The sequence below is a fragment of the Pempheris klunzingeri genome, chromosome 13 (assembly GCF_042242105.1).
Source record: "Pempheris klunzingeri isolate RE-2024b chromosome 13, fPemKlu1.hap1, whole genome shotgun sequence".
Taxonomy (NCBI): Eukaryota; Metazoa; Chordata; class Actinopteri; order Acropomatiformes; family Pempheridae; genus Pempheris; species Pempheris klunzingeri.
The window spans coordinates 10,610,839-10,636,597 of record NC_092024.1 but is presented as its reverse complement, the minus strand read 5'-3'; the positions used below and the strand labels follow the sequence as shown (position 1 = coordinate 10,636,597).

The following is a 25,759-nucleotide window of genomic DNA, read 5'->3' as shown; positions in this document are numbered from 1 at the left end:
GACACAAAGAGGCTAATGTGAATCAAATGCTATCAGGTACTCGAGGTCATCCTACACAAGAAGCCATGGGGGAGATGAGGAGAAGTGGCCCCTGAAATTGGGGCACTTTAGAAAGAGGAGTGCACTGTCCCTGGAGGCGGTGTGTGAGGCCAGCAGATGATAATAGCCTCATCCTCCTGACAAACGGAGCTAATGGAGTCTCTCTGGCAGAGACACAAGGTGGAACCTGATCACCACTGGTCTTCTTTTGACAGGCGATAGGATTGTAAGGCTCTTACTTCTCTTTTCATCCTAAAGAGGAGTCCGCTCACCTGGGTTGACTGGTTTGGTTTGCACTCAATGCTACATCTGGGCCCACAGCTGGCCAACAACAACGGCCGCATGTCCATGACCTCCACAATACATGAAGCCTTCCGGCAGGATTAGACACCTGGGGCTTGAGATATTAATGTGGTTTGTTGCACAATGTTTTGAGTTTATCACTCTTTATTTTGTAACGCTGTATTGCTTGTCTTTGTTGCTCTCATAGCACCAAGAAGTCTGGTTTATGAGGACTACTTGAGACAAAAACAAAAGGCCAAATATTTCCCTCATATTAAGACAGAATCCAAACAGACACCAGAGATTGACAGGCGAGAAGGGGAAAGAAGTCTGAGAGCATCACAAAGGAATGATGTGTTGGACTGCGGATGGAAGCTGTGGGTGTTTGCGGGTGTGTGTATGTGAGAGCGAGTGTGTGAGTGTGTGTGCATGTGGTTAACTGGGGGTTTTTGCATCCAGGCTTATGTGTTTGTGTGAGAGAAAGAGAACCAGAGGTTGTAACCATTGTAGTGATGCACCCGGATTGCGGTGCGGTTTCACATATTCTCATGACCCCGAGTTTTTATTGGACTACCAACAGATGGAGATCAGGGGAGAAAATGCTGCTGCAGTGCCGATCAGTGACAGATCAGTCCTCCGCCCCCCTCCATCACCCTGATCCCGGCTATGTTCGGCTGCCTCCTCGCTGCACTTTATGATGCTGTCTGTCTGGCACCAGCTAGAGAGTGCAGGGGCCTTTAGTGTGATAAGGGCAGATTGAAACCAGCTGCTCACCTCCGCTCTTTTAGTGTCAGAATCAAACCACTCATTTGGGTTCAAATCAGTGTTGTGCTCATTATTAGCAGACATATTTATGTACTATACGTTACACATTTTCCTACCTGACATGCCCTGCAGACCATGATGGAATCTTTAGGTGGGAACTGATTGAAAAAGCTTCACATCGTCCCCTTATGGGAGCACAAAAGTTTAATTTGTGAGTGCCCACTTATGACTGCATATGACCATCTTTCCCCCGTTGCTATGTTGTGACGCCAGCTGTTTGTGTTTTCACAAGACCCCACGATAAACACTCATACACTTCAGTGTTGACTCACAGCCCCAGTTTGAGAACCAAGCCCTCTTACCCTCAGAAGCCCAGCACTACACACAATAGTGGCTTGTTTCACCTCACGATTGCAAGTTGTGGGAGATGCTGCCGTCACCCCAATAAAAGTCCAGGGTGGGAGCTCAATTACTCCGGGGCATTTTTGTCTGCTTGTAAAAATCATCAAATATTTAGGAAGAGGCCAGACACTGTAATTTGCAGTTTCTCTGAGGGGCGTTGTTTTATTTTTACTTACCGGCCTTCGAAGGGGCAGTGGTTGTCTTTGGCTCTGCCTGAGGCACTCATTTAGATTTAGAGACCATAATACAAAAGGAAAAAACAGGGTTTTTTTCCGCAGCAGCACATCAACTGTGCTATGGGGGATGCACTCAGCTCTACCATGATGCTGTACACAGGGCTCCTTTGGGTTTGTGAGAAAGGCAGTATGTGCATATTCACTGGTCATTGTTTTTTAGCTTTAATCCACCATCATACTCATAAAGTCCCTCAAGCTATGCCTTTAATAAGGCTTGCCCAAAGGCGGAAATTGTCTGTGGTCACACTCTTGCCAAACTCCCACCCCTTCAAACGTATAGAAAACTAAAAGACTTTACCATGTGTGTGTGATTGCTCATTCTGTTGTGCAGATGTAAGATGAGTTTTTTTTCTCAAAAGTACACACATGTAATGAGAGCTTGACCTCCGTTGTAGTTAACCCAAGAAGGTTGTAGATATAATGTCAGATAAAGCACACAAACAACGCTTCCCTGAAAATAAATACCTCACCTCTTCCTTGCTCAGTCACGTGTGAAATAACCCCTGCTTATGGGGCCAATCAGACAAGGGGTTGCCCACAGAATTTGGGAGAAGTGTGGACCGCGGAGGGTGAGCCAACAGTCACTGATTCCTATATTCTTGTTGCCTGCCACCATGTGCTCTAGATTAGCACATGGCACAGAGAACCCCCCGAAACCCCCGGATCCAGGAAAGCAGATCCTCCTGGGTCAGACCATTAGGATAGGTGCCTATTGGGCCAGGTCACCCCTTAGCCTCAGTTCCTCCCATCTCAGCTGAACTCCTCACCCTCTCCCCTGCCTCACTTCTTCCCTCCAGCCAATTTACAGCTCCGCATGTGTTCTGACGTAACTGATTATTACATGGAAAGACTAAGAAAGGCAACCCCACGTCCTGCTGGTCTGAGAGTCGCTCTTGGTGGAGTTATCTCATTTTGTATTATTCGTTTTTTCCCACAAACCATTAGCAAGCTGACTCTCTCCTTGGATGACATAACAACTAATGCTGTCGCTCAAACAGACTAGAGTCGGATATGCAGAAAAACAAAAGCCATTAGAGTTGTCTTGATCTCACTGCTTTCATTTCTCCCCAGGATGATACTTTGATTGCATCCCATCACAACATGTGGTTTGCAACAGATTTTGTTCCATGTTACACATGAATGAAAAGCTGCCTGCAGACCATGATTATTTCATATATTAGCAGAGAGCTTTCATCGCCTCGTTCCCAGACCTCCCAGCTGGCGGTCGCTGTCATTCCAACATTCCAAGCTCCACTTATGCTCTTCACACATGAGGCTCACAAAAGCTCCTCAGATTCTGATATATAATGCTTTTTTTTACCTTACTCTGAGAATCCTCTGCACTTTTACACCAGTTCAGCATCTCAGTCCTCAGCTGCAAAATGCAAATCCAGTGGGTTGGTGGTTTTCAGTATGTGTCTATCCATTCCCCCTCTATCATCTTCCAGCCATTTGAGCCCACAAGTCTATTCTAGCAATTCAGGTCCTTTTCAGAATTTCCTGTGAAAGGTTTTACAAACGACAAAGACAATTTTGTCTCTGTAGTTTTATTAGCTTGTGGGATCCCCTGTCTCTGACCCCAGAGGCGTGTTGGAGAAGTGGCCAAGTCAGGACAGGAACACTGAGTGGGGACTTGTCCCCCAGCAAGCCTGAGAATGTAGCTGTCTGTGTTGGAGGGGAAGATGAGGCCCTGGCCAAATGCGCAGTTCAAATCAAATGGCTTGTGGCTTCACTGGCCAGCTTTCTTCCTTTCATAAGCCTTTATGAGTGCTCAGCGGCAAAATAAAACAGTTTCAGACAATATGTGAATGTTAGCGTGTTTCACTCCATAAATCATTATGTTTTAAACTTCAGGTGCCACTGGACTTGACTTTCTGCCCTAACTGAGCAGACTTATCCAAAATGAGCTTTACAAGTTTGAGACTGTTTAGTGGAACAAAATGTAATTCAAATGTTCAAATTGTTGTTTTTTTTAATCGCCTGTTTTTTTTTTCTATATTTGAAGTAGGTCTTTCTGTTTTTGTGAACTTGTGATCGCTCCGGTGGACTTACTGTTAGTCATGGAAACTTTGAATGGAATGGTCATGGAAGGTTGTTATGAAACCAAAAAGTCAACAAAAAATCAAATCACGATTACAATAAAACAGACATAGTGGTGTGTCTCCTAATTTCATTAGTGCAGCTCATATAAAATCACAATCCTGCCAGTTGTAATGTTCCCAACTTAATGACTTGCAGAAAATATACAGGGACTGACTTAATTTCATCTCTGACTTAAACATTTCTTTAGCTGACTTTGTTTTTTTTATCTTTAAAACTGAAACTGAAAAGAATAACTTAAATTTTATGACATGAGTCTCATAAATTTATCTTCAAAACAAGTGAGACTAGACGACGATTGGAATGACCGGGCTATTTGTAAGGCCTTTTATGCTCTCATGAGCAAGTTAACACTCATTTAAATGAACAGACAATTATGGTAACACTGACCAGTAGCCATGCAAAATTGACCAAAGAACAAATTCACGTGACTAAAGTCTGATCATTAAACTCTTTGATAGTTTTTGTAAACAATTATAATCAGACTTGCCCTCCAACAGTATCAGTCGTTGGCTCTTCTGCTGTACTCGAGACGCCAAGAATTACTAAATCATGTAAGAAATTGCTAACAAATGTTGCCTTTAAACAGCCAGCGGTGGGGAATCAGCACTGCTGTTGTAGGGTCCAGTGTTAACAGCCTCAAAGTCTCTCCCTGACATACAGCATATAGTCTCTCCACTGGTTTTATTGAACTTGTTTTATGATTTATTGCCTTGCAAACAACAAAGCACTGCAAGCTGCCGCCTACCAGATTTGATCCCTTACTGCCATTTTGGGCAGAAAGTCCTATCCTTAGAGTTCTCATATTGTACCATTTTAGCTTCAGAAGAGATCTACTGCTGATGTCAAACCTATTTAAATGAGTTAGACATGTTTATTGATTGGGATGGAAAGCAATTCCTGTCAGAAGGCCGTCAAAAATGTCTCCATGCCAAACCTGAATTCTCAGTCATCTTTCTCCAACTGCTTGTAAAGTGTCTGATTGCTGGCTGCATGCTGTAAACTCCTCCGTCTGTTACACTTTGGCGACATCCCAGTGACCCAAGTGCCACTTCTCACTCTACTGACACAACCAAAGAACATTCACTCGCAGTTTTCCACAGCCGCACGACGCTCAATTTCACCATGTCGATGCAGAGAGAAAGTCTCGCTGAATTAATGCACAAACACCGTAGTTTGAAAACCCTCTTAATGAATTGTCTGATCTGTACACCGTTTCTGACATGTTATGACGGCCATGATTTCTGTTGTTATTGTAAGGTCAAAATGGTAGGGGTGTTTATTTTGGAAAGGCTGCACCATGTTTACCGAGGCAGTCTGAAAGTCTATTGTGCAGAGCGACTGGTAAATATTAATGCTGTGCTCACCTCTCTTTGTGCCTTGCAGATATTGATGAGTGTCTCAATGGAACCATCTGCGGGAACCACGGCTTCTGCGAGAACACAGACGGCTCGTTCCGCTGCCAGTGTGACCAAGGCTACACCAACCCGCCAGGAGATACGAGCAAATGTGTTGGTGTGTAACTGCTCTCCAAGAAATATTCAGTACTCCGTAGATACTGTTTTTTTTAAATCCAATGACAAGACCAAAACCAACAATGAATTAATGCTGCTAAGAAGCATCTGTAGCCAAAGCCTGATGTAACTTTTTCCTCTGTGCCACAAAGCTCTATTGTTGCAAATCTATTAAAACACTTCACATTTGAGAGCCCCACTCATTATGATGGACATGTACTTTATAAGTCAATCCCACATACACCGTACTGCTGCTGTAAATACTCCAAAGAACAACAAATGTGTATAAACATGCAGCTGAAAATGAACAGCCGACGAATGCTGCATTTACTCCTATTCGTGTAACGTTTGCTGAAAAGTACAGTGCCCGCTTGTTTGAGGAAATTATTTAGCCTTTCTTGAAAATGAAAGTACACATTTGTGACTCACTTTTAAGGATTTATATCTTCATGGAAAATATTGAGAGATTGTTGCTTTTGGTCTTTTAGTAAGTTTTATAGAAAATGCGAAAAATATAGAAATATCACCAGACTTATCTTTTAATTACTGTGCATGACTTTTTTGTCACTTTTTTTGAGAAAGATAACCTTCAGCGTTTTTTATACAGAGAGATCAACTGATTTATTCCAAAATTTGATTACAACCATCCAAAAAAATGTCTCCTCCTTGCACAAATTATGCAAAAAAAATGTATACAATTAATCACAGCAACCAAATTAATGTATCTATAATGAATTGTGAATGATTCATTTCTGTTAATGTGGGTGTGAATTACTCTTCCAATAACGAGACGATGAAGATTATTTTGCCACAGCTTTGTCGAGCGCATGCCAGTGCGTACGTGCCTGATCCTTAACTGACCTCCTCTCCTGTCTTTCTCAGACGTGAACGAGTGCGAGATGAGCCTGGCGCTGTGCGGGGAGGCCCTGTGTGAGAACTTCGATGGCAGCTTCCTGTGCATCTGCCCCAACGACAATGAGGAATTTGATCCCATCACCAGCCAGTGCCGCTCCCCGGGTAATATAGCACGACTAGCACTCACACTGACTCAGAGGACTTAATTCTCCATCCCATCATTGGGAGACGGAGTTTTCCCTGATTTAATGAGCCGTCTCTCATTATCCAAACAACAAGGGTGACGAGGTGGACATGACTTACTCCACGTCTCTTAGAGTATCTTTTGACCTGGCTGTTTCCATTTGTTTTATAGGCTGGGGTTACGGTTGGGTGGGTTGCCTACAAAAATTTGTATTAGCCTAATCCCCCGAATGAATGATGAAGTAACTCCTCCAGTAGAGCCAAGTCAATACCCTAAGGGCCCAGTTAACCCATTTCCTCACCAAGACAAACAGGGATAAGGTGTAGCCATTGGCCATTAGCACTAAAGACACATCGCTCGCTTCCGGGCTAAAATGATCTTAAGTACAGAGGTTACAGATATGTAATGTATTACAATTTCAGAGTGACAGAAAAGGCCTTTGAGTCATGGAAATACCATCCCATCGCCAGCGTGATAGGCGTATGTGTACACGAATTGGGTGTATTTACATTATTAAGCGGCGCGCCCTCCGTGGGGATGTTTTTTCTTCTGCCTGGGCACTAAACCCCAGCTATGCCTTTGTGTACCTTTTTGCCACATTCCGCTGTTTGCTTTTGACGTGTGTTAATCAATCATGTGAGAGTGAATGGTGTGTTGACTCACATGCCAGTGTTTCCATTTGGCTAAGCCGGCAGCTTAACGGTGAAATGCCTGAGCCCATGCCTTTGGACAAATGAGCAGGCTCAGCAGTGGCAGGCGAGGTTGATGCACTACCTGCTGCAGGCATGTGCACATGCTCTGATGGATGAAGAGCAAGAGTTGACGCTGTTACTGGGTGATGATGTGCTACTGAAGTGTAGGATCTGCTGTAACTTTATTTACTCTGAAATCCCACCTCAATAGAAACAGATTTGAGTTAATTACCAAATCTCTGCCACAGCCACAGGTGCTTTTCTGTTGCTAACCGTGGGCCCTAAAAAAATGCTTTCTCTGTCCATCTACAGTTGTTATTGACCCAAAACCCGCGGCTGAAGGCCCTCCGTCATCTCCCTCTGCCGAGGAGAGGAAAGAGTGTTACTATAACCTGAACGATGCCAACTTCTGCGACAACGTCTTGTCTCGCAACACCACCAAGCAGGAGTGCTGCTGCACGGTGGGGGCCGGCTGGGGTGACAACTGCGAGATCCACGCCTGTCCTGTCCCAGGAAGAGGTACAACAAGAGGCTGATCATCTTTACTCTGACACTATATCAGAATAAAGTGGACTAAGATCATTCAGTTCATATCATAGTATGTGATTTTTTGTTAAATGTAAATTCTATTTCTATTTTCCAGATGATTATAACCAGTTGTGCCCTCATGGCAGTGGATTACTACCCGTGCCAGTTTCCTCTACGCAAAGTCTGGGAGAACAGCGCCTTTACATAGGTACTCTCTCTCTCTCTCATAAATGCTTTTATAGCGTCCCTTCACACACCTTTTCATTGGCACAAAAAGGTGCAATGTCAGCAGCCCATTTTACTTCTACCTGCATAAACTTTTAAAGCCAGATAGACAGACATAATCCCTCACCACATTTACTAGGCAGTCGCTACTGCAAGTCAAGGCTTAATGGGATACCTGCCCGCATACTTGACTAATTATTGTAATCATAGTGTGTCCCAACAACTTCTTACAAGACGTTTGAATGACATTTCAAGCACAGTGCCAGGGTTGCATCTGTGTTTTTGACTGTTGATACTTTCCACCTCAATTATGTAAAACCAATGTGTGAATATCCCTCTCTCCCCTCAGATGCGAATGAGTGTGACATGTTTGGACCAGACATTTGTAAGAATGGACAGTGTTCGAATCTCTTTTCTGCCTATACCTGTTACTGCCGTTCTGGCTTCTACTATGACAACATCCGGCTTGAGTGTGTGGGTAAGACATTCCATCTATGTTGTATCTATCTCTTAACATTCAAAGCAAACCATATATAATAATATTCATTCATGATCCATACCGCTCGCGGGGTATACTCTGGACTGGTCACCAGTCAATCACAGGGCCAACATGTAGAGACAGTCACATTCACTTTCACACCAATTTTCACACCAACCCGCATGTCTTTGGACTGTGGGAGGAAACCGGAGTACGCAGAGAGAACCTGAAGGAGAGCATGAACCTGAAACCTTCTTGTTGTGAGGCAACAGTGCAAACTACTATACCACCATACTGCACAACCACATAACAATAACAGATAAATTCAGATGGTATTGTGTAGGTATTTCATTAAATTAAACCATAAATGATTGGTCATCTAAGTCTCATGCCAGTGTTTTGGCAGTTCTAATAAAGACGACAGTTCCCATCATTGTTTTCAGCCTACAGCCTGAATGTTGTTTCTTAATATTTGTTTGATGATCATTTCTTCACACTATACGTCTGTGTGCCTCTCTTTGTGAATATGCTTTTAGATTATGATGAGTGTGGATTTGGAAATGCCTGTGAGGACGGAGCGTGTGTGAACACTGCCGGCTCTTATAACTGTTTCTGCAGTCCTCCGTTAGTCCTGGACAGCACACGGCGGCGCTGCATTGGCCTCAACACCACAGAAGGTATAGCAACATTTTAAATGTGTTTTAAAGTTAAAGTTTTAAATGTGAGGATTTGTTGCTTTTCTCAGGGAAATATCGTTGGAAATTTAATATATTTGGGTTTTTGATTGCTATTTGTACAAACATGTATCTAAATACATGAGATTGTGCTCTGAAAATTTGTAATGGACATTTTTTTACTTTTTTCTGATACTTCATTGTTAGTTGAAGCCCTAGTTCTGTTATATTTTACAGAGCTACTTCCCCGTTCATCTTTGACCCACTATGTTTGGACAGACAGTGTTTATTGTCCCAGGGGGGAAATCTGTTTATATAATCTGCAAATGTTCATGTCTCACAAGAAAAGCATACAAATACATGAGACAAATATGGTGGGCATGTGGGCATAACAACAGGAGGTGGGGAACAACAAGGAGTGCTCTGTGTTTACAGAATTTATGGATATCAGTGGTGTTTTAGTCAGAACTGAGTTTATTGTCTATACTGAGATATTTGAATCTGTCTTCAGCCCAGTCCTCAGAGTTTTCACTGACTATTAGTGAATCCCTCCTCATTCTATTTCCCAGAAATTCTAGAGCCTGATCACGATGTGCACATGGATATTTGCTGGCAGCGTCTGGAGGGAGACAACATGTGTGCCGAACCCCTCCAAGGACGCCAGACTACATACACTGAATGCTGCTGCCTGTACGGCATCGCCTGGAGCGGACAGTGTGCCTTCTGTCCCAGGAAAGACTCGAGTGAGAAGAGGATGCACATTAGAGAGCAATCACACTGTTAAAAGATTCCTGTCTGTGTATTTAACGCATCGCTGGAATTAATATCCAAAATATAACTCTGCCCTTTGTGCTGCTGTATTCAGATGACTACGCAGTGATGTGCAACCTGCCTCGCAGAGGCGATTCAGACAGAGAGCTGCGAGAGCGGCCAGGATATGAGTACGGTATGGAGGGGCCAGAGGATCCTGCAGAGCCTTTCGTACCTCCATACTTTGACAATTATGGCAGCCCTGCAGCACCCTATGACATGCCTGAGAGCGTTCCCCTCTTCATCGACAATGACTACAGCATCCAACAACCACCTGTCCGTGTCCCCATTCAACGGCCTCGGGAGAGCCAGCCACGACAAGTGGATGCTTATGCTGGTGGGTGTATGCATCCTTCTTAGACACACTGTACGGGTTTCCATGTCAAATATGTTGATTGTTGTACTGTATAGTAAAATATTTGACATTGTTTAAGTATATAGATTACTGTAAAATATACTGTATACTATGCAGTTAATTAAAGTGGAGGCAAACTATGAGCTTCAGCCACTGGCATCAATCTTGCATTCAAATGTTTATTTGAGCAATATAATGTACGGTTTGTATTACCTTTACCTTAAAGTGGCTATAAACAGTATTATTCATGATAACAATTTGTCAAAATGACAAGTGAAACTTACAGAAAAGTGAGTTTCAGGCAATTTTTCAGCAGGCAGCTGTTGATGGTAGCCACAAAAAAAAAAGCTCTACAAATACCCTCAACACTACCTGATCAGCACCAAACAACATACAGACATAGTTGGTGACTAGCTGGTGAACATAGCGGAGTGTTAAGCAGCTGAAAAAGCCAGACATCCTCATCAAGAATTGGTGGAGACCAAAAAAAGAATTGAAAGAGAGTAAATATTGGACTTGCATCTGCCAGGTGGCCAAAAACACCAAATAAATCGCTGGATATGTAAATAAGCAACTGTTTGCTAATATGTTCTCCGTATCAACTTAAACTGTGATATTATGTCAGTGTTGATGATTGTGTTCACAACTTGTTTCTGCTGCTTCCCAGAGGCCAAGAAAATTATTGCAGTTTTCAGATTGATTTTTGCTGTTGTGCTAGTTATTCCATGTATAGTTTTGTTGTAAGTGTTTTAGAACACATTATTCTATATGCTAATCATAATTAATGACCTCAGCAGCTTGTTGTTTTCATATAGATACAGTTTATATAGTTTACTGTATAGTTTAAAAGAGTGATGAGTGAACTCCCCACAACAAATAAAGGTCCATTAACTGTGTTTAGATGGATTTATCCTCTGTTAATTGAACTAGTTATGAACTCCTCAAGAAACCTCTGAGCACGTGCTGCTTTCACACGAGGATTTAGAGATAAAACAGTACCATCCCACCATGATTATTCCCACAAGCTTGAAGAATCAAGCAAATAAGAGAGCGAGTTTTTTTTTTTAACAATTACAGCATCACAACACAATGTGTTTTATGTTAAATATTTCTGTGTCCAATCAGAGCACTACGCCGGCTTTGAGGGTCTCCGAGCAGAGGAATGTGGAATCCTGAACGGGTGTGAAAACGGCCGCTGTGTTCGTGTGCGAGAAGGCTACACCTGCGACTGCTTCGACGGTTACGAATTTGACCTAAACAAGATGGCCTGTACAGGTGGGTTCTTTCCCCAGCATCTTTTCTGTCTTCCTAAACAGACCACCCACATTTAGACTCTGTGTTCCCAGTAGAAAATGATCAGAGGCTTCATAGAATAAAGGGGAAATCAATGACATCATTTGATCTGGTTTCAAAATGTGGCGTTGAATCTTGAAATCAAACCGCAGTGACCTCTACCTTTAGCTTGAAGCCTTTTGAAGTCGTGTCTTGGATTTATTTCAGTGAGGTAACTCTTCATGCAGTACATCATCAAGCTCAAGGAGAAGCTTTGAATTTAACAACCTTGCATTAAGCTATATTTTATGGGAAACTAATGAAAGCAGTGTACTCCTCAAAACCGCAGAGCTTTACCCTTTGGTCTGAAATTCCCTAGTCACACACTGCCAAGAGTAAGGAGGCCTTGAATCTTAGCCACTCGGTGTATTACATGAGATATTATATCTTTTAAGTGTACTTTGTTTGTTTTGTAAGAAAGTGAGACTCTTGTAATGAAATGCTATGATTACAATATTCTGTCTGCACACAAGCTTATCAGCTCCAAGGCCAGACGTTTTCCCAAGGAAAGTGATTGAATTCCAAAACTGTGGACACATGTGGGAGCTGTGCAACTCATGCCATGCCTCCTTTTATAAATATCACGAATGAGCGATTCCCCAGCAGAACATGACATAAACAGCAGGAGGGTCATTTGAGATTGACTGCTAGGAAATGACAATCAGACCTCCCGTGCTGAAAAAAAATCCCTTGAAGGCCAAAGGGAAACCTAATCTAATGCATTGTTAATTTTGCCATCATTCTGAACAGATCAGTGCCTGAGATGGCTGGGAATTCAAGTTCACAATCTATCCAGCCGACACGCAACATGACGGCATGTTTGATTCAAGATCCACAAGATGAGATATTATGCAACATATCCATTGGTACCTCCAAATGTGAATTTTAGTGGAACGAATCAAAACATCCTTGTTTATTTCTCGCAGGATTGCATAATGCGTTCAACAGTCTCACCTCACGGTTCATTTAGTAGCTGCTGTGGAGCTTGTATGGGGCACAAGTAACGATTATTTTCCTTTTCTGATGATTCTGCGGATTCTTTTCAAGATTAAATTGGTCGATCAAACGTCTTGTTTGGTCTGACAAACAGTCCACTAAAACACTCCATTTACTACTATTAATACATGAGTGCTTAAAGGACTTCTCTTCCATGTCAGTTTAGTTGATTTTCAAAGTCTGTGTTTTGAGTTCCAACTCCATCTGCTGATGAAAGTCATGGGATATGATAGAAAGTTCCAGAATAGCTATTAAATGAACTTGGAGGTGAGGTGGTTTAGTCAGCCGCTGTTTCCAAGGGCAAGAATGGACTTTCAAACTTAAAGACAGGAAGGAAGGAAGGGAGAGAGGGAGGGAGGGAGAAAAAAAGATGGATAAAGGAGGGAGGAAAGAAGAAATAAGAAAGGAAGGAGGTAGAGAGAGGGAGGAAGATGGCTAGACAAAGTAAAAAAAAAAGGAAGAGAGAAGGAAGGAGGAAAAGAGGGAAGAGAGGGGGAAAGAAGAGAGGAGGAAGAAGGAAGGTGAAATCAGAAATATGAATCGCTTGAGCATTCCAGCAGCAGCAGATGTGGCGCAGGCAGCTGTTTGAACTGTGAAATCTCCCTGCTGACTACTGGTCATGTCTCCTTTTGCCGCAGACATAAACGAGTGTGAGGACATCAGCGACAAGGTGCCCTTGTGTCAGAACGGGCAGTGCACCAACACCGAGGGATCGTACAAGTGCACCTGTTTGCCGGGCTTCGTGGCCTCTGCCAAGCCTCACAAATGCATCCCAGCGATCCCGGAGTCTGAGCCCGAGGAGAGCGCAAACTGAGACAGCGACTGTTGGAGCGCTGGCTCAAAGATCACCATGCACCCCCACCCCACCCCCCACCCCCTGCTCTTTTCCCCCCTCGGGGGGCCTGGCACTAAACCTCCAACAGTAACGCTGAGACGTCCAAACTCGTTTCCCTACACACGACACACACATACAAAAGCACACACACTTGCACAGAAACCCACTCAGATCCCCCTCATACACAATCAAGAGGACCAGGAATTTTGCAGTGAATGTATTACATGGGATTTAGTATTCACCAGATATCCATTTGCCTTAAAGGGATTTTGTGGACTGATCTTTTTTAACCCCTGGCAATTTGATATGCAGATATATTTTCCACATTATTTTCTCTGTCACTTTTTTTTTTTTTTTGTTGTGTTATTTATTTCATTTACATGACGGGCCTCTGCAAACTAAGAAAGCAACCTATTTCAGAGGGCACACTTGATTCCTCTTGTTTTATTTGTCTCGCCAATTGACCTCAGAGACAGTGTGGGGAGATAACAAACGTCTTTCGTAAAGAAAACGAACATCACAAGAAATCAGACACTCATAAATCAGCTTGCGTGCCACTGTCGAACCTCTCAGCAATATGATCAGTCATTGTGATTAGCATTGGCATCGGACTAAACGGACGCCTGGGATGACAAATATTAGAAATTCAAAAGAGAGAACTTTTTTTTTTTTTACAGCTGTCTTTCTATTCCTCAAGATTAACTACGTGCTGAAGGTGAAGAAGCTCTGGACCAAGAACTGGGAAGTCAACACACGCCAAACACATTAAAAATTTCCGCCTTTACGTGGACCTGGAAAGACTCTAGATGTATATGATGATCTATGTAATTTCTTTTTTTTTAAAAGGTGCAATAGGTATAACCTGCCTTCCTCTGTTTGACACCATTTTTACAATCTTAACACCAGCAATTAAGTAGGAAATCATGGACTGATCCCAGATTTTTAAATATCTTTTTAACAGTATTAACTTGATAAATACTTTTGTAAAAACCGTATGTACCATGACTTTATCGGAGTTTGATTCTAGGCCGCTTTCTGGCCTACCTTCTGAAACAACAGGAAGGTAAGTTAGTCAAAATCATCCGCAAATATCACCGTCTTATGTGTCACACAGGCAAAAAGAACATTTACATTTACATTCATCTGCAATGCAATTGGATCTCAGATCTCACATCAGACCATTCCCATGTGTGCGTCTCCGAATGCACCTAAAGACAAAGGCTTCGTTGGAGAGGTTTGGTATATTTTGTACAGATCTAGTACTATGTATTATTTGTGTTGCATATTCTCTTAATGCATTATAGCACAACCAATATTTTGTTTGACATAAAACACAAAATGTAAGAAAAGTCTGGCATTATAGCTTTGTAGATTTATACATGTCTGTAAAAATGTTTTTTTTAAAAGCATATCTTTTTATGTATGAGGAGAGTGGCTGACACTGTACCAGAGGAACTGTGTGTATACCCTGCCCTGTGGAGCAGACAATGAAATATATTTTTTGGAAGTGGCAGCACTGTGCTAATCAGACATTTTGTCTCTTCGAGTTCATTACAAAGACAATGCTTTTGAAATGCAAGCATCAACTTCTGTGCGTCACAACTTTATGGCTAAATATTAGTGATTGTGAACATTTATCTCTTTTAGTCTCTGTTGGATCTTAATGAATGTATGATAGACGGTATCAGCATACTCATTTGGTTTCTGAACTCCCAGTCATACACTTTTGTCTTTTATATTCAGGTCTTAGAAAATAAAGGCGTTATTTGTCTAATGGACTGAACTTCTCTCAAGAAATCTCAACAGAAAAGTCAAAGTTCAAGACTTCTGCCCTGAACATGCATTCATAACCTATTAACTTACAGTTGTACAAATGTTTCCACTCGATGTCCGCTGTACTTTACTGTGCTGTCTTAACATTTAGGTCAAAGTCGGTATATTTAAAGCCTTTCAAACCCGCAAATAACTTGAGATAAATGTCTTGTTGTAAAGCTGTGGTCATTGGAAATAATCATGCTCATTCATTTTGTTTACCTCCTGACTGTAATCGCTATCAGTCATCAAAATAAAAACATAAAAAATATCAATGTCTTTGATGATTTGCTTTGAAAAAAAAGGCACCTTGCATGCATCATGTCACATAGTCATTCACTGCCATGGAAGTTTGTTATGTGTATTAGAACAAGAACAGTAAGTTTATTAGCTGTAGTATGTGGTATATTACGACTACTAATGATAATAAAGTTAATAGATGATATTCTTACACCAAGCAGAGTGGCTGTTGAACAGTTTGGTGCAGTTATGTATAGGGATCACCGCTATATACATATCTGTATGGATATGGATGCATATATGGATCTGGCACATTACTGTGTAAGTAGTCTCAAGTGTGTGTTTGGAAGCGGTGGCAGATGTACTCAAATCTAGTAAGTAAAAGCAGTAATAACACACTGCAAAATACTCCATTACAAGTAAAAGTGCAGAATTGTTCCCATCAAATGCTCTTAAAGCTATCAGAAGTATTTATTATACAGAAAGACATCTGGTTTTAGTGGTAAATACTAATGTTAGTGGATTATTGAAGTACTGCTTTTGGTACATCGGCATGTAAGCAGCATATTTAATGTTGCTGCTTGTCAATGTACGGCTATTCTACCTTATTTATACTCTTAATTCACATCTATATAGCTGCCAAATAAGTGTAGTGCAGTAGAGATCTGTACTTTTTTTTCTGTAATGTAGTCAAGTAAAAGCATTAGGTAGTAGAAAATGTAAATACTTAAAATGTATCTCAAAATTGCACCTAACATCATTGGAGCAAAGACACTAGTTTCTCACCACTGGTGTTTGGGTGTTTGAGCACGGATATGAACAACAGACTTTATTTCCCCTGAGTGAGACAACAAATAAATCAGAATTTAGGGCCGGAAATGCTCGTTGTGTTAACCACAACATCTCACATTATCAACAAAACAAGAGGAGAAAGAAAGAAATGACTATTCATTTATTTTTTACACGTTATCTCCCTCTAGTGGTGGAATACAACTGCACATCGGGGCTTTTCCATAAGTTTTTTCTATTGGTTAACCGCTATTCCTGGAGGATACTGGGAAGTTGTGTTTACCCCGCGCTACCGTGCCCGCATTAATAACACAGTGGACTACACCTCCCAGAAGCCCCCTCGCCTCATACGTGTTTCGTTGAGTCGAGCTGCTGCCCCTTGTGCTCTCGCTGTGCTGCTAATGTGAATCTTTGAATAATAAAACGGTAATTTGAGGCGATAGAGACCGTTAGCACTGTTTTAATCTGCTTTTGTCTGAAAATCCGCCATTTGACGAGCGAATACAGAGAAGTAGCTTGCTAGGATAAGTATGTTACCGATGAAAATGCCCTAATAGCTTGGCAGGCGGCAGTGTAACTAATATTATGTCTAATAGTGTTAATTTGTTGAGTGGGAAAGGTGTGACATTCACTGTCAGTACCGCCTGTTTTGACTTTAAACACTGAGCACCGATAGCCGGTGCTCCCGTATGAAATCTTGCTAATATCCAAGCTAAATGTAGTTATTTGTCCCAGACAGCACAGCTACACATCACCTAGATCCCACTCATTAACTAGCTGCTGTTATTACATGTGTAGGTAGTGTTTCCTAATATTAGACTGGCCTGGCTTGGAGGGGAGTCTGATTATTTTGTTACAGGGTTTATTTCCTAATGGCAAAGGAAGAATGTATTTCAGAATGGGACAAAACAGGGAACACCTCAGCACTACGAAACAGGAAAATCATTCCCACCTCAGAAAAGACCTCCCAAACCACATCCACTCCTTTGTCAGAGGACCGAACCAGTCCAACTGCAGGACACTTGTCAAAAGATGGCAGCCAGTCCTCAGATAGGACATCTGCTCAGAGCTCCTCCAGAGGACATGCCGCGAATGAGCCCCCACACAGAGTGCTGCTGATGCTGGTGGCGGGGCTGTCTTTCTCCACACGCCTCTACAAGATAACCGAGCCCCCTCATGTGTGGTGAGTGAGGGTCCTCTTCATCCATGCATGTGGATTTTGTCCATCCTAGGGTGACTTTTTGTTTGACCGTATCCTGTTTTTTGGTGTTTCAGCTGGGATGAGACTCACTTCGGAAAGATGGGAAGCTACTACATCAACAGGACCTTCTTCTTTGACGTGCATCCTCCTCTGGGAAAAGTGAGATCATCCCGTTTGTGCAGGCTGCAGCGTCTTCAGGGAAACCTCCAGTACTGATGAACCATTCACCTCCCTCCTTAACTCTGTTGCAGATGCTGATCGGCCTCGCCGGTTACATGACCAATTATGACGGCACCTTTCCTTTCATAAAGCCAGGGGATAAATATGAGCACCACAGCTACTGGGGGATGAGAGGAGTAAGCTGCTCTTTCATCGATTAACAATCCAATTTGAATTCATACTATTTTAAGAGGACGTATTAATGCTGCTGATGTGTCTGTCCTGCCTCTTGGCCTACAGTTTTGTGCCGCGTTGGGCTCCTTTCTCCCAATCTTTGCGTACCTCACGGTACTGGAGTTGTCTCAGTCTCACACTGCTGCTCTCATCACTGCCGTCCTGCTCATATTTGGTGAGTCATCATCTAATTGTTTGAAAGGGACAACTCACAAGCATGTAAAAGATGCAGTTCACTAAAAGCATCTAAGTCTGTGTGGAACCTGCACAGACACATTCTGGGAAGTAGAGAAACAGCTACTGTATGTCTAAAATAACTTTGAAGTAATTTTCTGTTCCGTGTGTCAAACAGATCTAGCAGCTTGCATGTATCCTAATGTAAAAAGGATTAATTTGTGCTTTCTTTCGCCTTCCTGACAGACACTGGCTGCATCACCATCTCCCAGTACATCCTGCTGGACCCGATTCTCATGTTCTTCATCATGGCATCAGTGCTGAGCATGGTCAAGTTCAACCAGCAGAGACCCTGGTAGGACGCCACCACGAGGACTTTTGCCTCATGCAGTGCAGTCATTGATGAATCAGTTAGTTGGTCGGTTAGTTACAGTAATGGCTAGCTAATGAAGGATTATTTAGAATCTGAATCAGGTAATCTTCAATGAATGCACCAGTTTCTTCAGGTGAAATGCTAGAGATGTGCTGGTTGTAGCTTCTCATGCATAACTTGCTTATTTCCTATTTCACACCAAGTGTAAATTTAATTTTGTTGATTTTTTTTTGTGTCAAAATAAATAGATTTAAGACAGATGTCTGTCTTAGGATGGACATTAACTGGTTGCTAGAAAAAGTGATGAAATTCTTGGAGTTACAGTCCTAAAGTAATAACAGTCTATCTTCCAACAAGCAACAGTGTTCATGTTCATAATGGTGGGACATCTGCAGAACATGCCACATATTTTTGTAACTTTTTAAGCTAACTTATTGTTACTTACTGTTATTTCTAACTTTGTTTTCAGGCCTTTTACTGCCTCCTGGTGGCTGTGGCTGGCACTGACTGGTGTGAACCTGGCCGGGGCTTTGGGGGTGAAGTTTGTGGGTCTGTTTGTCATCCTGCTGGTGGGACTGAACACAGTCTGGGACCTCTGGAGACTTCTGGGAGACCGGAGCCTCTCATTGGTAAACAGCAGCATGCTTTTAACGGTAACTGGACACTGACAGTGTTGATGAGTGATGCTTGAGGCTTATTTTCTGTCTCCAGGTGGAAATTGCAAAGCACTTCCTGGCTCGCGTTTTTGGACTCATCCTGCTTCCACTCCTCCTCTATGTTACAATATTTGCCGTCCATTTTGTGGTGTTGAACAAAAGGTGCGTCTAATACAGTGAGATTACCGCTGACCTCACAGAATACCGCGTGATGACATTGCTGCATTGTTTGGGTAAATCGTCAACGTCTTCTCTCACCAGTGGACCAGGAGACGGTTTCTTCAGTTCAGCCTTTCAGTCCCGTCTAATTGGGAACAACCTACACAACGCGTCCATGCCCGAGTGTGAGTCCTAAACACTTGTGACTAAAACCACATGACTCCACAGCTGTGTTTACGAAAACACCAATAAGAAAATGGAAAAGGAGGTCAAAGACAAACGTAGGCATTCCTTTAGTATTGATGACAGCCAGATGGGCGGAAACATTTGCTTACATTTTACTGTCTTCACAAAGTAACATATCAGGGTTTTGTCATCAAGGATCAGAGCAGCGACGTTTAGTCGATTCATAAATAAGGTGTCAACTATCAAATTAATTGCCAACTATTTGATAATTGATTCATCGTTTTGAGTAATTCTTTTTTTTTAAATGTCCAAATTCTCCAATTTTAGTTTCTCAAATGTGAATATTTTCTACTCTTTCTCTAGTCCTCTCTGATAGTAAACAGAATATCTTTTGGGTTTTGGACAAAACAACACATTTAAGGACGTCCCCTTGGACTTTTGGAAACAGTGATCAACATTTATCACCATTTTCTGACATTTTTGTTGTTGTTTGATTATGAAAATAATCACTAATAGCATGGATTACTGTTCTTTTTTATGCTCTTCGCCACTTTAAATGACATTTCATAAGACATTTCTAACTACAAGAAATTGTGTTTTGTAATGATGTGAATCTAAATCGTGTTCCTCTGATACAGACCTGGCATATGGCTCCACCATCACAGTGAAAAACCTTCGTATTGCTGGAGGCTATTTGCACTCTCATTGGCACTTATACCCTGAGGGAGTGGGAGCGAGGCAGCAGCAGGTCAGACTACAGGTTCAAGTGTAAAACATTCTTAAAGGTAATTAAATGCGCTAATTATCTGTGAACATTTTATTTGACTTTGCTCCCCGCAGGTGACGGCGTATCTCCATAAGGACTACAACAACGTGTGGCTTGTTCGCAGACAGGGTGATAATGAAAGTGAGAAGATGGGGTCGACTTGCTGTTTAGAAATAGCTTTTATAAGGAAGTAACGTTTTGAGCCTCTCACTATTATTGTTTTTTTAAGCTCATTCTGGGACGCCTGATCTGGTCCGTCACGGTGACATCATTCGACTGGAGCACAAAGAGTAAGTGACTCTACAGGACAGTCAAATTAAAAATACTTTATTTAATGTTTGCTGCTTTATATGATGCAATGTCAAACCAAATAATCCTGTTTTTGGGGGTTTTTTTTTCCTCAGAACGACCCGTAACCTTCACAGTCACCTCCATGAGGCCCCTCTGACCAAGAAACACTTTCAGGTTACAGGCTACGGCATCGTGAGTTGGCCCGTAACATAAAGCTGCACTAAAAAGAACTGTTCATTGTGTTGTTGGAGGTGTTGAACTGTTCCTCTCCGTGTTCGGCCTGTTCTTAGAATGGCACAGGCGACACCAATGACCTGTGGCAGGTGGAGGTGTGTGGAGGTCGGAAGGGCGACCTGGTCAAGGTGCTGCGCAGCAAAGTCCGCTTTCTGCACCGAGCTACAGGTTGTGTGCTGTACTCCTCCGGGAAGACACTCCCAAAGTGGTAAAACTCTACTCTCTCTCTCTCTCTGCTCTGACTTAAAGCGTCTTTTCTACTGAAGATTCGTTATGTGTACGGACAGTCAGAGCGCATCTCGTTTCCTCTCAGGGGCTGGGAGCAGGTGGAGGTGACCTGCAGTCCCTACTTGAAGGAGACTCCAAGCTCTCAGTGGAACATTGAAGATCATATCAATCCTAAACGTAAAAGAAACACATTCCTTCACAACAACACATTCACAAACACATTCTACCTCACGATGTCAAAGACTAACCAACATGTTTCTCCTCCTGTGTGTTCCGGCAGTGCCCAACATAAGTCTGTCTGTGCTGAAGCCTCATTTTCTGGAGATCTTACTGGAGTCTCACATTGTTATGATAAGAGTAAGAAACGATGAGGAATAATGCTCACATTTGTGCCTAAAGAATGTGTTTTTTTTTTTTTTTAGAAATCATTAATTGAAATATCTCTTTAGGGTAACAGTGGCTTGAAACCCAAAGACAATGAGATGAACTCAAAACCCTGGCACTGGCCCATCAACTATCAGGTGCTTCGAATGATCTGCGGTATAAAGTTTATTTCTGTAAAATTAAATGCATGACTCCTTTTTAATTCCTTTTATTCCTGTAAAGGGGTTGAGGTTTTCTGGAGTGAATGACACGGAGTATCGTGTTTACCTGCTGGGAAACCCTGTAAGTCTGTCTTCAGCTTGCTTCATTTTTCCTCTGCTGATGACCTCACATCGATGCCCTCATGATTAAATACTCTTTTTCAGGTGGTCTGGTGGTTGAACCTGGCCAGTTTGGGATTGTACCTTATCATGGTGGCGGTGGCGTCTATAGCGATCCAAAGAGGTCTCTCATTGGGCCAAAAAAGAATAGGTATGATTATTGACAGCGGTACCATCACAATGTACAATGTCAATGTCAGCTCATGGTTGCAGCAGCGGTAAAAAGGTGATTTTAAACATCAAATAAAGGTTCTGTACTCCACTCTTTGTCTTTCAGAGCATTGTCTTGTTCTCAAGAGAGACGGAGGGCTGCTACTCCTCGGGTGGCTGCTGCACTATGCACCTTTCTATGCTATGGGCCGTGTCCTCTACTACCACCACTACTTCCCTGCAATGCTCTTCAGCAGCATGCTAACAGGTACTGACTCCCATTTTATATATATATATATTTATGAGAGGTTGTCAAACTGGAGGGAGAGATGTGAGGAAAAGACACTGCATAAAAAGAAAGGCATTCTAAATACTTGGGTCCAAAAAAGTCATTCTTATAAGTTATATATACACTACTCACAAAAAGTTAGGGATATTCGACTTTCAGGTGAAATTTATGGAAAATGGAAAAAGTTAATGCGACAGTGATATTATATCATGAAAGTAGGGCATTTAAGTAGAAGCATGCAATGGTAATTTCTTCATTTTAAACAATTTATTGAAAGAAAATCTAACAACAGTGGTAGGTAAACCACAGCAAAAAATTTTCAGTGTCTCAATGAATTGGGACTCTTCCAGTCACTCTGTATCTCTGTTGCAACCTCCTGATGACACTCTGTGACCCTCTAAGCTCAGTGAAAACTTCCATCTGAGGACTTCCTGTTTGAAGCCTCGCAATGGCGAGGTGCTGCTGATCAACTGTTAGGTGTCGTCTTGGTCTCATGATGTCAGAATGTGAACAGCAGGATGAGGAGGACTGTTTAAATACCAATTCTAACTGAAGCAGGAAATGTATTGGTCGATTCATGGATCAAACCTGTTGTGAATTTTGTTGTTAAGCTTCTTGTTAGAGAACAGCAACTTGTGCAAAAAGTACTGAAACACTGAACAGTTGGACATGTGCATTCAAAGGTTTAGAGAAGGTCACATTAAGTTCACCTGGAAAGGTTAGAATGCATTTTAGGTTCATCCTGAAATTTCACCTGAAAGCTGAATATCCCTAACTTTTTGTGAGTAGTGTATATCTTATAAATAGTTCAACCAAGTCAAATATGAACAAATATTGTTGTAGAAAAATCGCTATATGAAATAAAACCAAGCTCGGTGCAATGTAAAGCAAACTGAGTTCTTTAATATCAGCAGATCTTGCAAGAGAGTCAAGTCACACACACTACAAGAGAGTGAAGGAGTTGACTGGCACAAAGAGATATGAGACAGAGTATTATAGGCAATTGGGCGTATCATAAGCACAAATGGTTTTCTTCCTTATAAGGTAAAAATCTAAGTAAAACATAGCATTATAAATCACAGACACAAAGAGCGACAATAGCCAAGGTAACTCCCTAATTTCTGGTCATCCTCCCTAATGCTAAAATCAAGGTGGTTTCCTGTTTTCTGATCAAATGCCCTCAAACTCAACTCCAGGTGTTTTCCTGTTTTCGCCATGTCCTTTTCTTAGGATCAGTTGCAGGGCAGATATATACATTTGGCATGTTTCAGTGTTGTTACACTTGTGCTTTCAAAGGTCATCAACAACTAATTGTCATTTCAGTATTTTTCCATTACAATATGCATACAATACATTTGATTTTTTTAAAGTGTGACTTACACTTAGTGAGGATAGCATTCTCTCCAATGTCCATCACAAATATAACATCCATAAATCCACTTAGAAATCACAAAAAAATTCTCCTTTTAACTCCAGAACTTGCTTTGAGAATCATCCAGTTTTTAGTTTCTCTTCAGTAAAAGTAATACAGTGATAGTTGTTGGTACATCCATGTGATAGTTGCAAACAGGAACTGCTAACAGTTAATTCGGCACACTTGTAACGGTGTCTATTTGCCAAAATGAAAACAAACATAGGCTAAAAGAACAATCACCCAAAGCATTGTGGGAATTGTGGTTCCAGATCACAGAGTCTTATTATCCCCAAACCGAAGTGAGAAGAAGAAGAATAAGGGGAGATAAAATCCTTTGATAGTAACTTTTTTCATGATGCACAATCAATTTATGTTTTTAGTAGTTGTCAGACTTTGAATAGACGATGCAGTCATCTTCATCATGGGCTTCTGGTTAAAGCAATTTGTTTCATTTTAACAGGAATTACATTAGACGTTCTGCTGAAAAGCACTGAGCTCCTGCTACGCCCACCTTACTGTGATTGGCTGCAGAGAGGCGGGCAGCTCGTACTTCTGTGCGGTGTTCTTTACAGGTGAGATTACTAACAAAGGAAAATGTTGTAGTTGTTGTTGTACAGGAATAACGTCAGCGTTTGATGTCTGTTGCATTTAAAGAGGCTTCTTCTGATTATACATCAATTTATACCCACTCTCCCTTGATGCTCCTAAAATGCACTTGCCTCTATCTGGTATGGTTTGACATGAAGGCGAAGAGAGTGTTTGTGGTACTAAAGTAGTTGTTCACATTTTGGGAAATATGCTTATTTACATTCTTAGCAAGAGTTAGATGAGAAGATCGATGTCACCCACTCAAGTGGTTAGCTTAGCTTAGCACAAAGACTGGAAGCAGGGTGAAACAGCTAGCCTGGGGCAGATTATTTTTATTTTTTGCCACAGCCAGAGTAGCAATTTCCCCACTGCTTCCAGTTTTTGTTCCCTGATTGACTACTAAACGTACTAAAAAGTAGCAGATGGACTCATACCAATACCTACTGTTGTTGATTTTAGCCTCAGATCATATTTTCAAGTCTTCCTCTGCTTTGCATAAATCCCTGTAATCCCTTCTCTGTTTGTCAGCTTCTATCTGTTCCATCCGCTCTCCTATGGCATGACGGGTCCTCTGGCACACGAGCCGGGCAGCGCCATGGCTGGACGGAAGTGGATGGACTCCTGGGAGTTTTAGTCAGCTTTGCACAAAGAAGACACTAATGCTGTGATGTTTAACAGCTGTTCTGAATATAAGAGACTTAAATCAATCTGTCTGACAGACGTAGAGTTTTAGAGAGTTTACATAAAGAGATCATTTTCATAAGGTACACACTACTGTAGAATCTATACGGCAGAATGGAGTTAGTGCAATATGAAGGCCAGAGTGTTGGGTAGTAAGTATCTGAGAATAAAGATCTGTCACCAAGCTGCCTTAACTCACAGCACATCTTAACGGACTTCTACATGTTTATGTGTTGACTGTATGTCACAGTATTAAGCTGAAGTGCCTGGAAGGAGCGAGTGAGAATAAATCTTGGAAAACTGAAATGCTTCAAATGTGTCCGTTTTAAAGAAAACACTTTTTATTACATAGTTAGAGGATATGATTTTGTTTTGCGATTGTATTGATTTCAGTGCTCAGTATTTTTGTATTGGTGCTGTCCAGTACTGGCTTCTGTTTATGCAGTAAAACACTACTAATGACTGTCAGTGTCCCATGTACATTTCAGTATGACCAATAAAGTTTGATATTCTTGTAGTCTGTCCTTATGTCCATAATCATCAGTGTTTCATCTTAATATTCTCAACAACATTTAAGTTGCTTAAAATTCAAATAGCATTTATTTAAAAATGTTTTCTGTACAATTACATTTGATCTGTCTTTTTAATTGTATTATTTTATTCAGCCCAGTAAGTCTCTCTGAGACTAAACATCTGCTTTTACTGTTTTGGCCAAGATATGCAGAAATAATGAGTTATAGACAAACAGCATAAGACAGGTATAGCAACTCAAAATACACCCTAAAATCTGGGGAAAAAACCAAAATAAGGTTGCCTGTGATCCTTCATTTATCTAAGACTGTTCTGTGAGTTTGGGTGTGGCAATGTCGATGAGATTAATACCATGAAACTCTTAAATCACCTCCATATGGGACAACTTTATGTCACTTTAAATAAAACTATCAAGAAGTGTACATTTTTACTTAGTCTGCTTCTTTCTGAAACTACTACATTATTTATAAATAGTGAATTTATGTATTCCCCATAGAAAACAACATGAGTTATTCAGCAGCTAAAAACATGAAAACAAGATCATAATAGATTGCTTGACCTGGAGCTGTATTAACATATTCATGTGACCGAAGGAGGC

General features: G+C 41.6%; 2 protein-coding genes across 2 annotated transcripts in view; both read left to right on the top strand.

Moving 5' to 3' along the window:
* LOC139211510 (latent-transforming growth factor beta-binding protein 2-like) overlaps positions 1-15,348 on the top strand; it is an 80,782-nt gene extending 65,434 nt beyond the window's left edge. The window contains exons 32-41 of the mRNA XM_070841708.1: positions 5,211-5,339; positions 6,221-6,355; positions 7,382-7,588; positions 7,713-7,805; positions 8,172-8,300; positions 8,837-8,977; positions 9,544-9,717; positions 9,840-10,121; positions 11,265-11,414; positions 13,106-15,348. Coding sequence (XP_070697809.1) covers positions 5,211-5,339; positions 6,221-6,355; positions 7,382-7,588; positions 7,713-7,805; positions 8,172-8,300; positions 8,837-8,977; positions 9,544-9,717; positions 9,840-10,121; positions 11,265-11,414; positions 13,106-13,281 — 1,616 coding nt within the window. The 3' untranslated portion in view covers positions 13,282-15,348. The remainder of the gene's footprint in view (positions 1-5,210; positions 5,340-6,220; positions 6,356-7,381; positions 7,589-7,712; positions 7,806-8,171; positions 8,301-8,836; positions 8,978-9,543; positions 9,718-9,839; positions 10,122-11,264; positions 11,415-13,105) is intronic.
* Positions 15,349-16,983: 1,635 nt separating this feature from the next.
* On the top strand, positions 16,984-25,055 carry pomt2 (protein-O-mannosyltransferase 2). Its single transcript, XM_070842517.1, has 21 exons — positions 16,984-17,326; positions 17,419-17,503; positions 17,596-17,700; positions 17,804-17,912; positions 18,158-18,266; positions 18,754-18,913; positions 18,996-19,102; positions 19,202-19,284; positions 19,924-20,033; positions 20,126-20,192; positions 20,281-20,341; positions 20,456-20,534; positions 20,633-20,784; positions 20,890-20,981; positions 21,085-21,161; positions 21,254-21,325; positions 21,411-21,470; positions 21,554-21,659; positions 21,786-21,926; positions 23,822-23,933; positions 24,478-25,055. Exons 1-21 carry the CDS (start codon positions 17,016-17,018, stop codon positions 24,581-24,583), a joined length of 2,304 nt encoding a protein of 767 aa, XP_070698618.1. The 5' UTR covers positions 16,984-17,015; the 3' UTR covers positions 24,584-25,055.
* The last annotated feature ends 704 nt before the right edge of the window (positions 25,056-25,759 follow it).

Coding starts and splice junctions, on each gene's coding strand:
- pomt2 (XM_070842517.1), top strand. CDS start 17,016: ATGGCAAAGGAAGAATGTATTTCAGAATGGGACAAAACAGGGAACACC. Junction 19,103..19,201: donor TTTGTGGTGTTGAACAAAAG/GTGCGTCTAATA, acceptor TTCTCTCACCAG/TGGACCAGGAGACGGTTTCT. Junction 20,982..21,084: donor AGATCATATCAATCCTAAAC/GTAAAAGAAACA, acceptor GTGTTCCGGCAG/TGCCCAACATAAGTCTGTCT.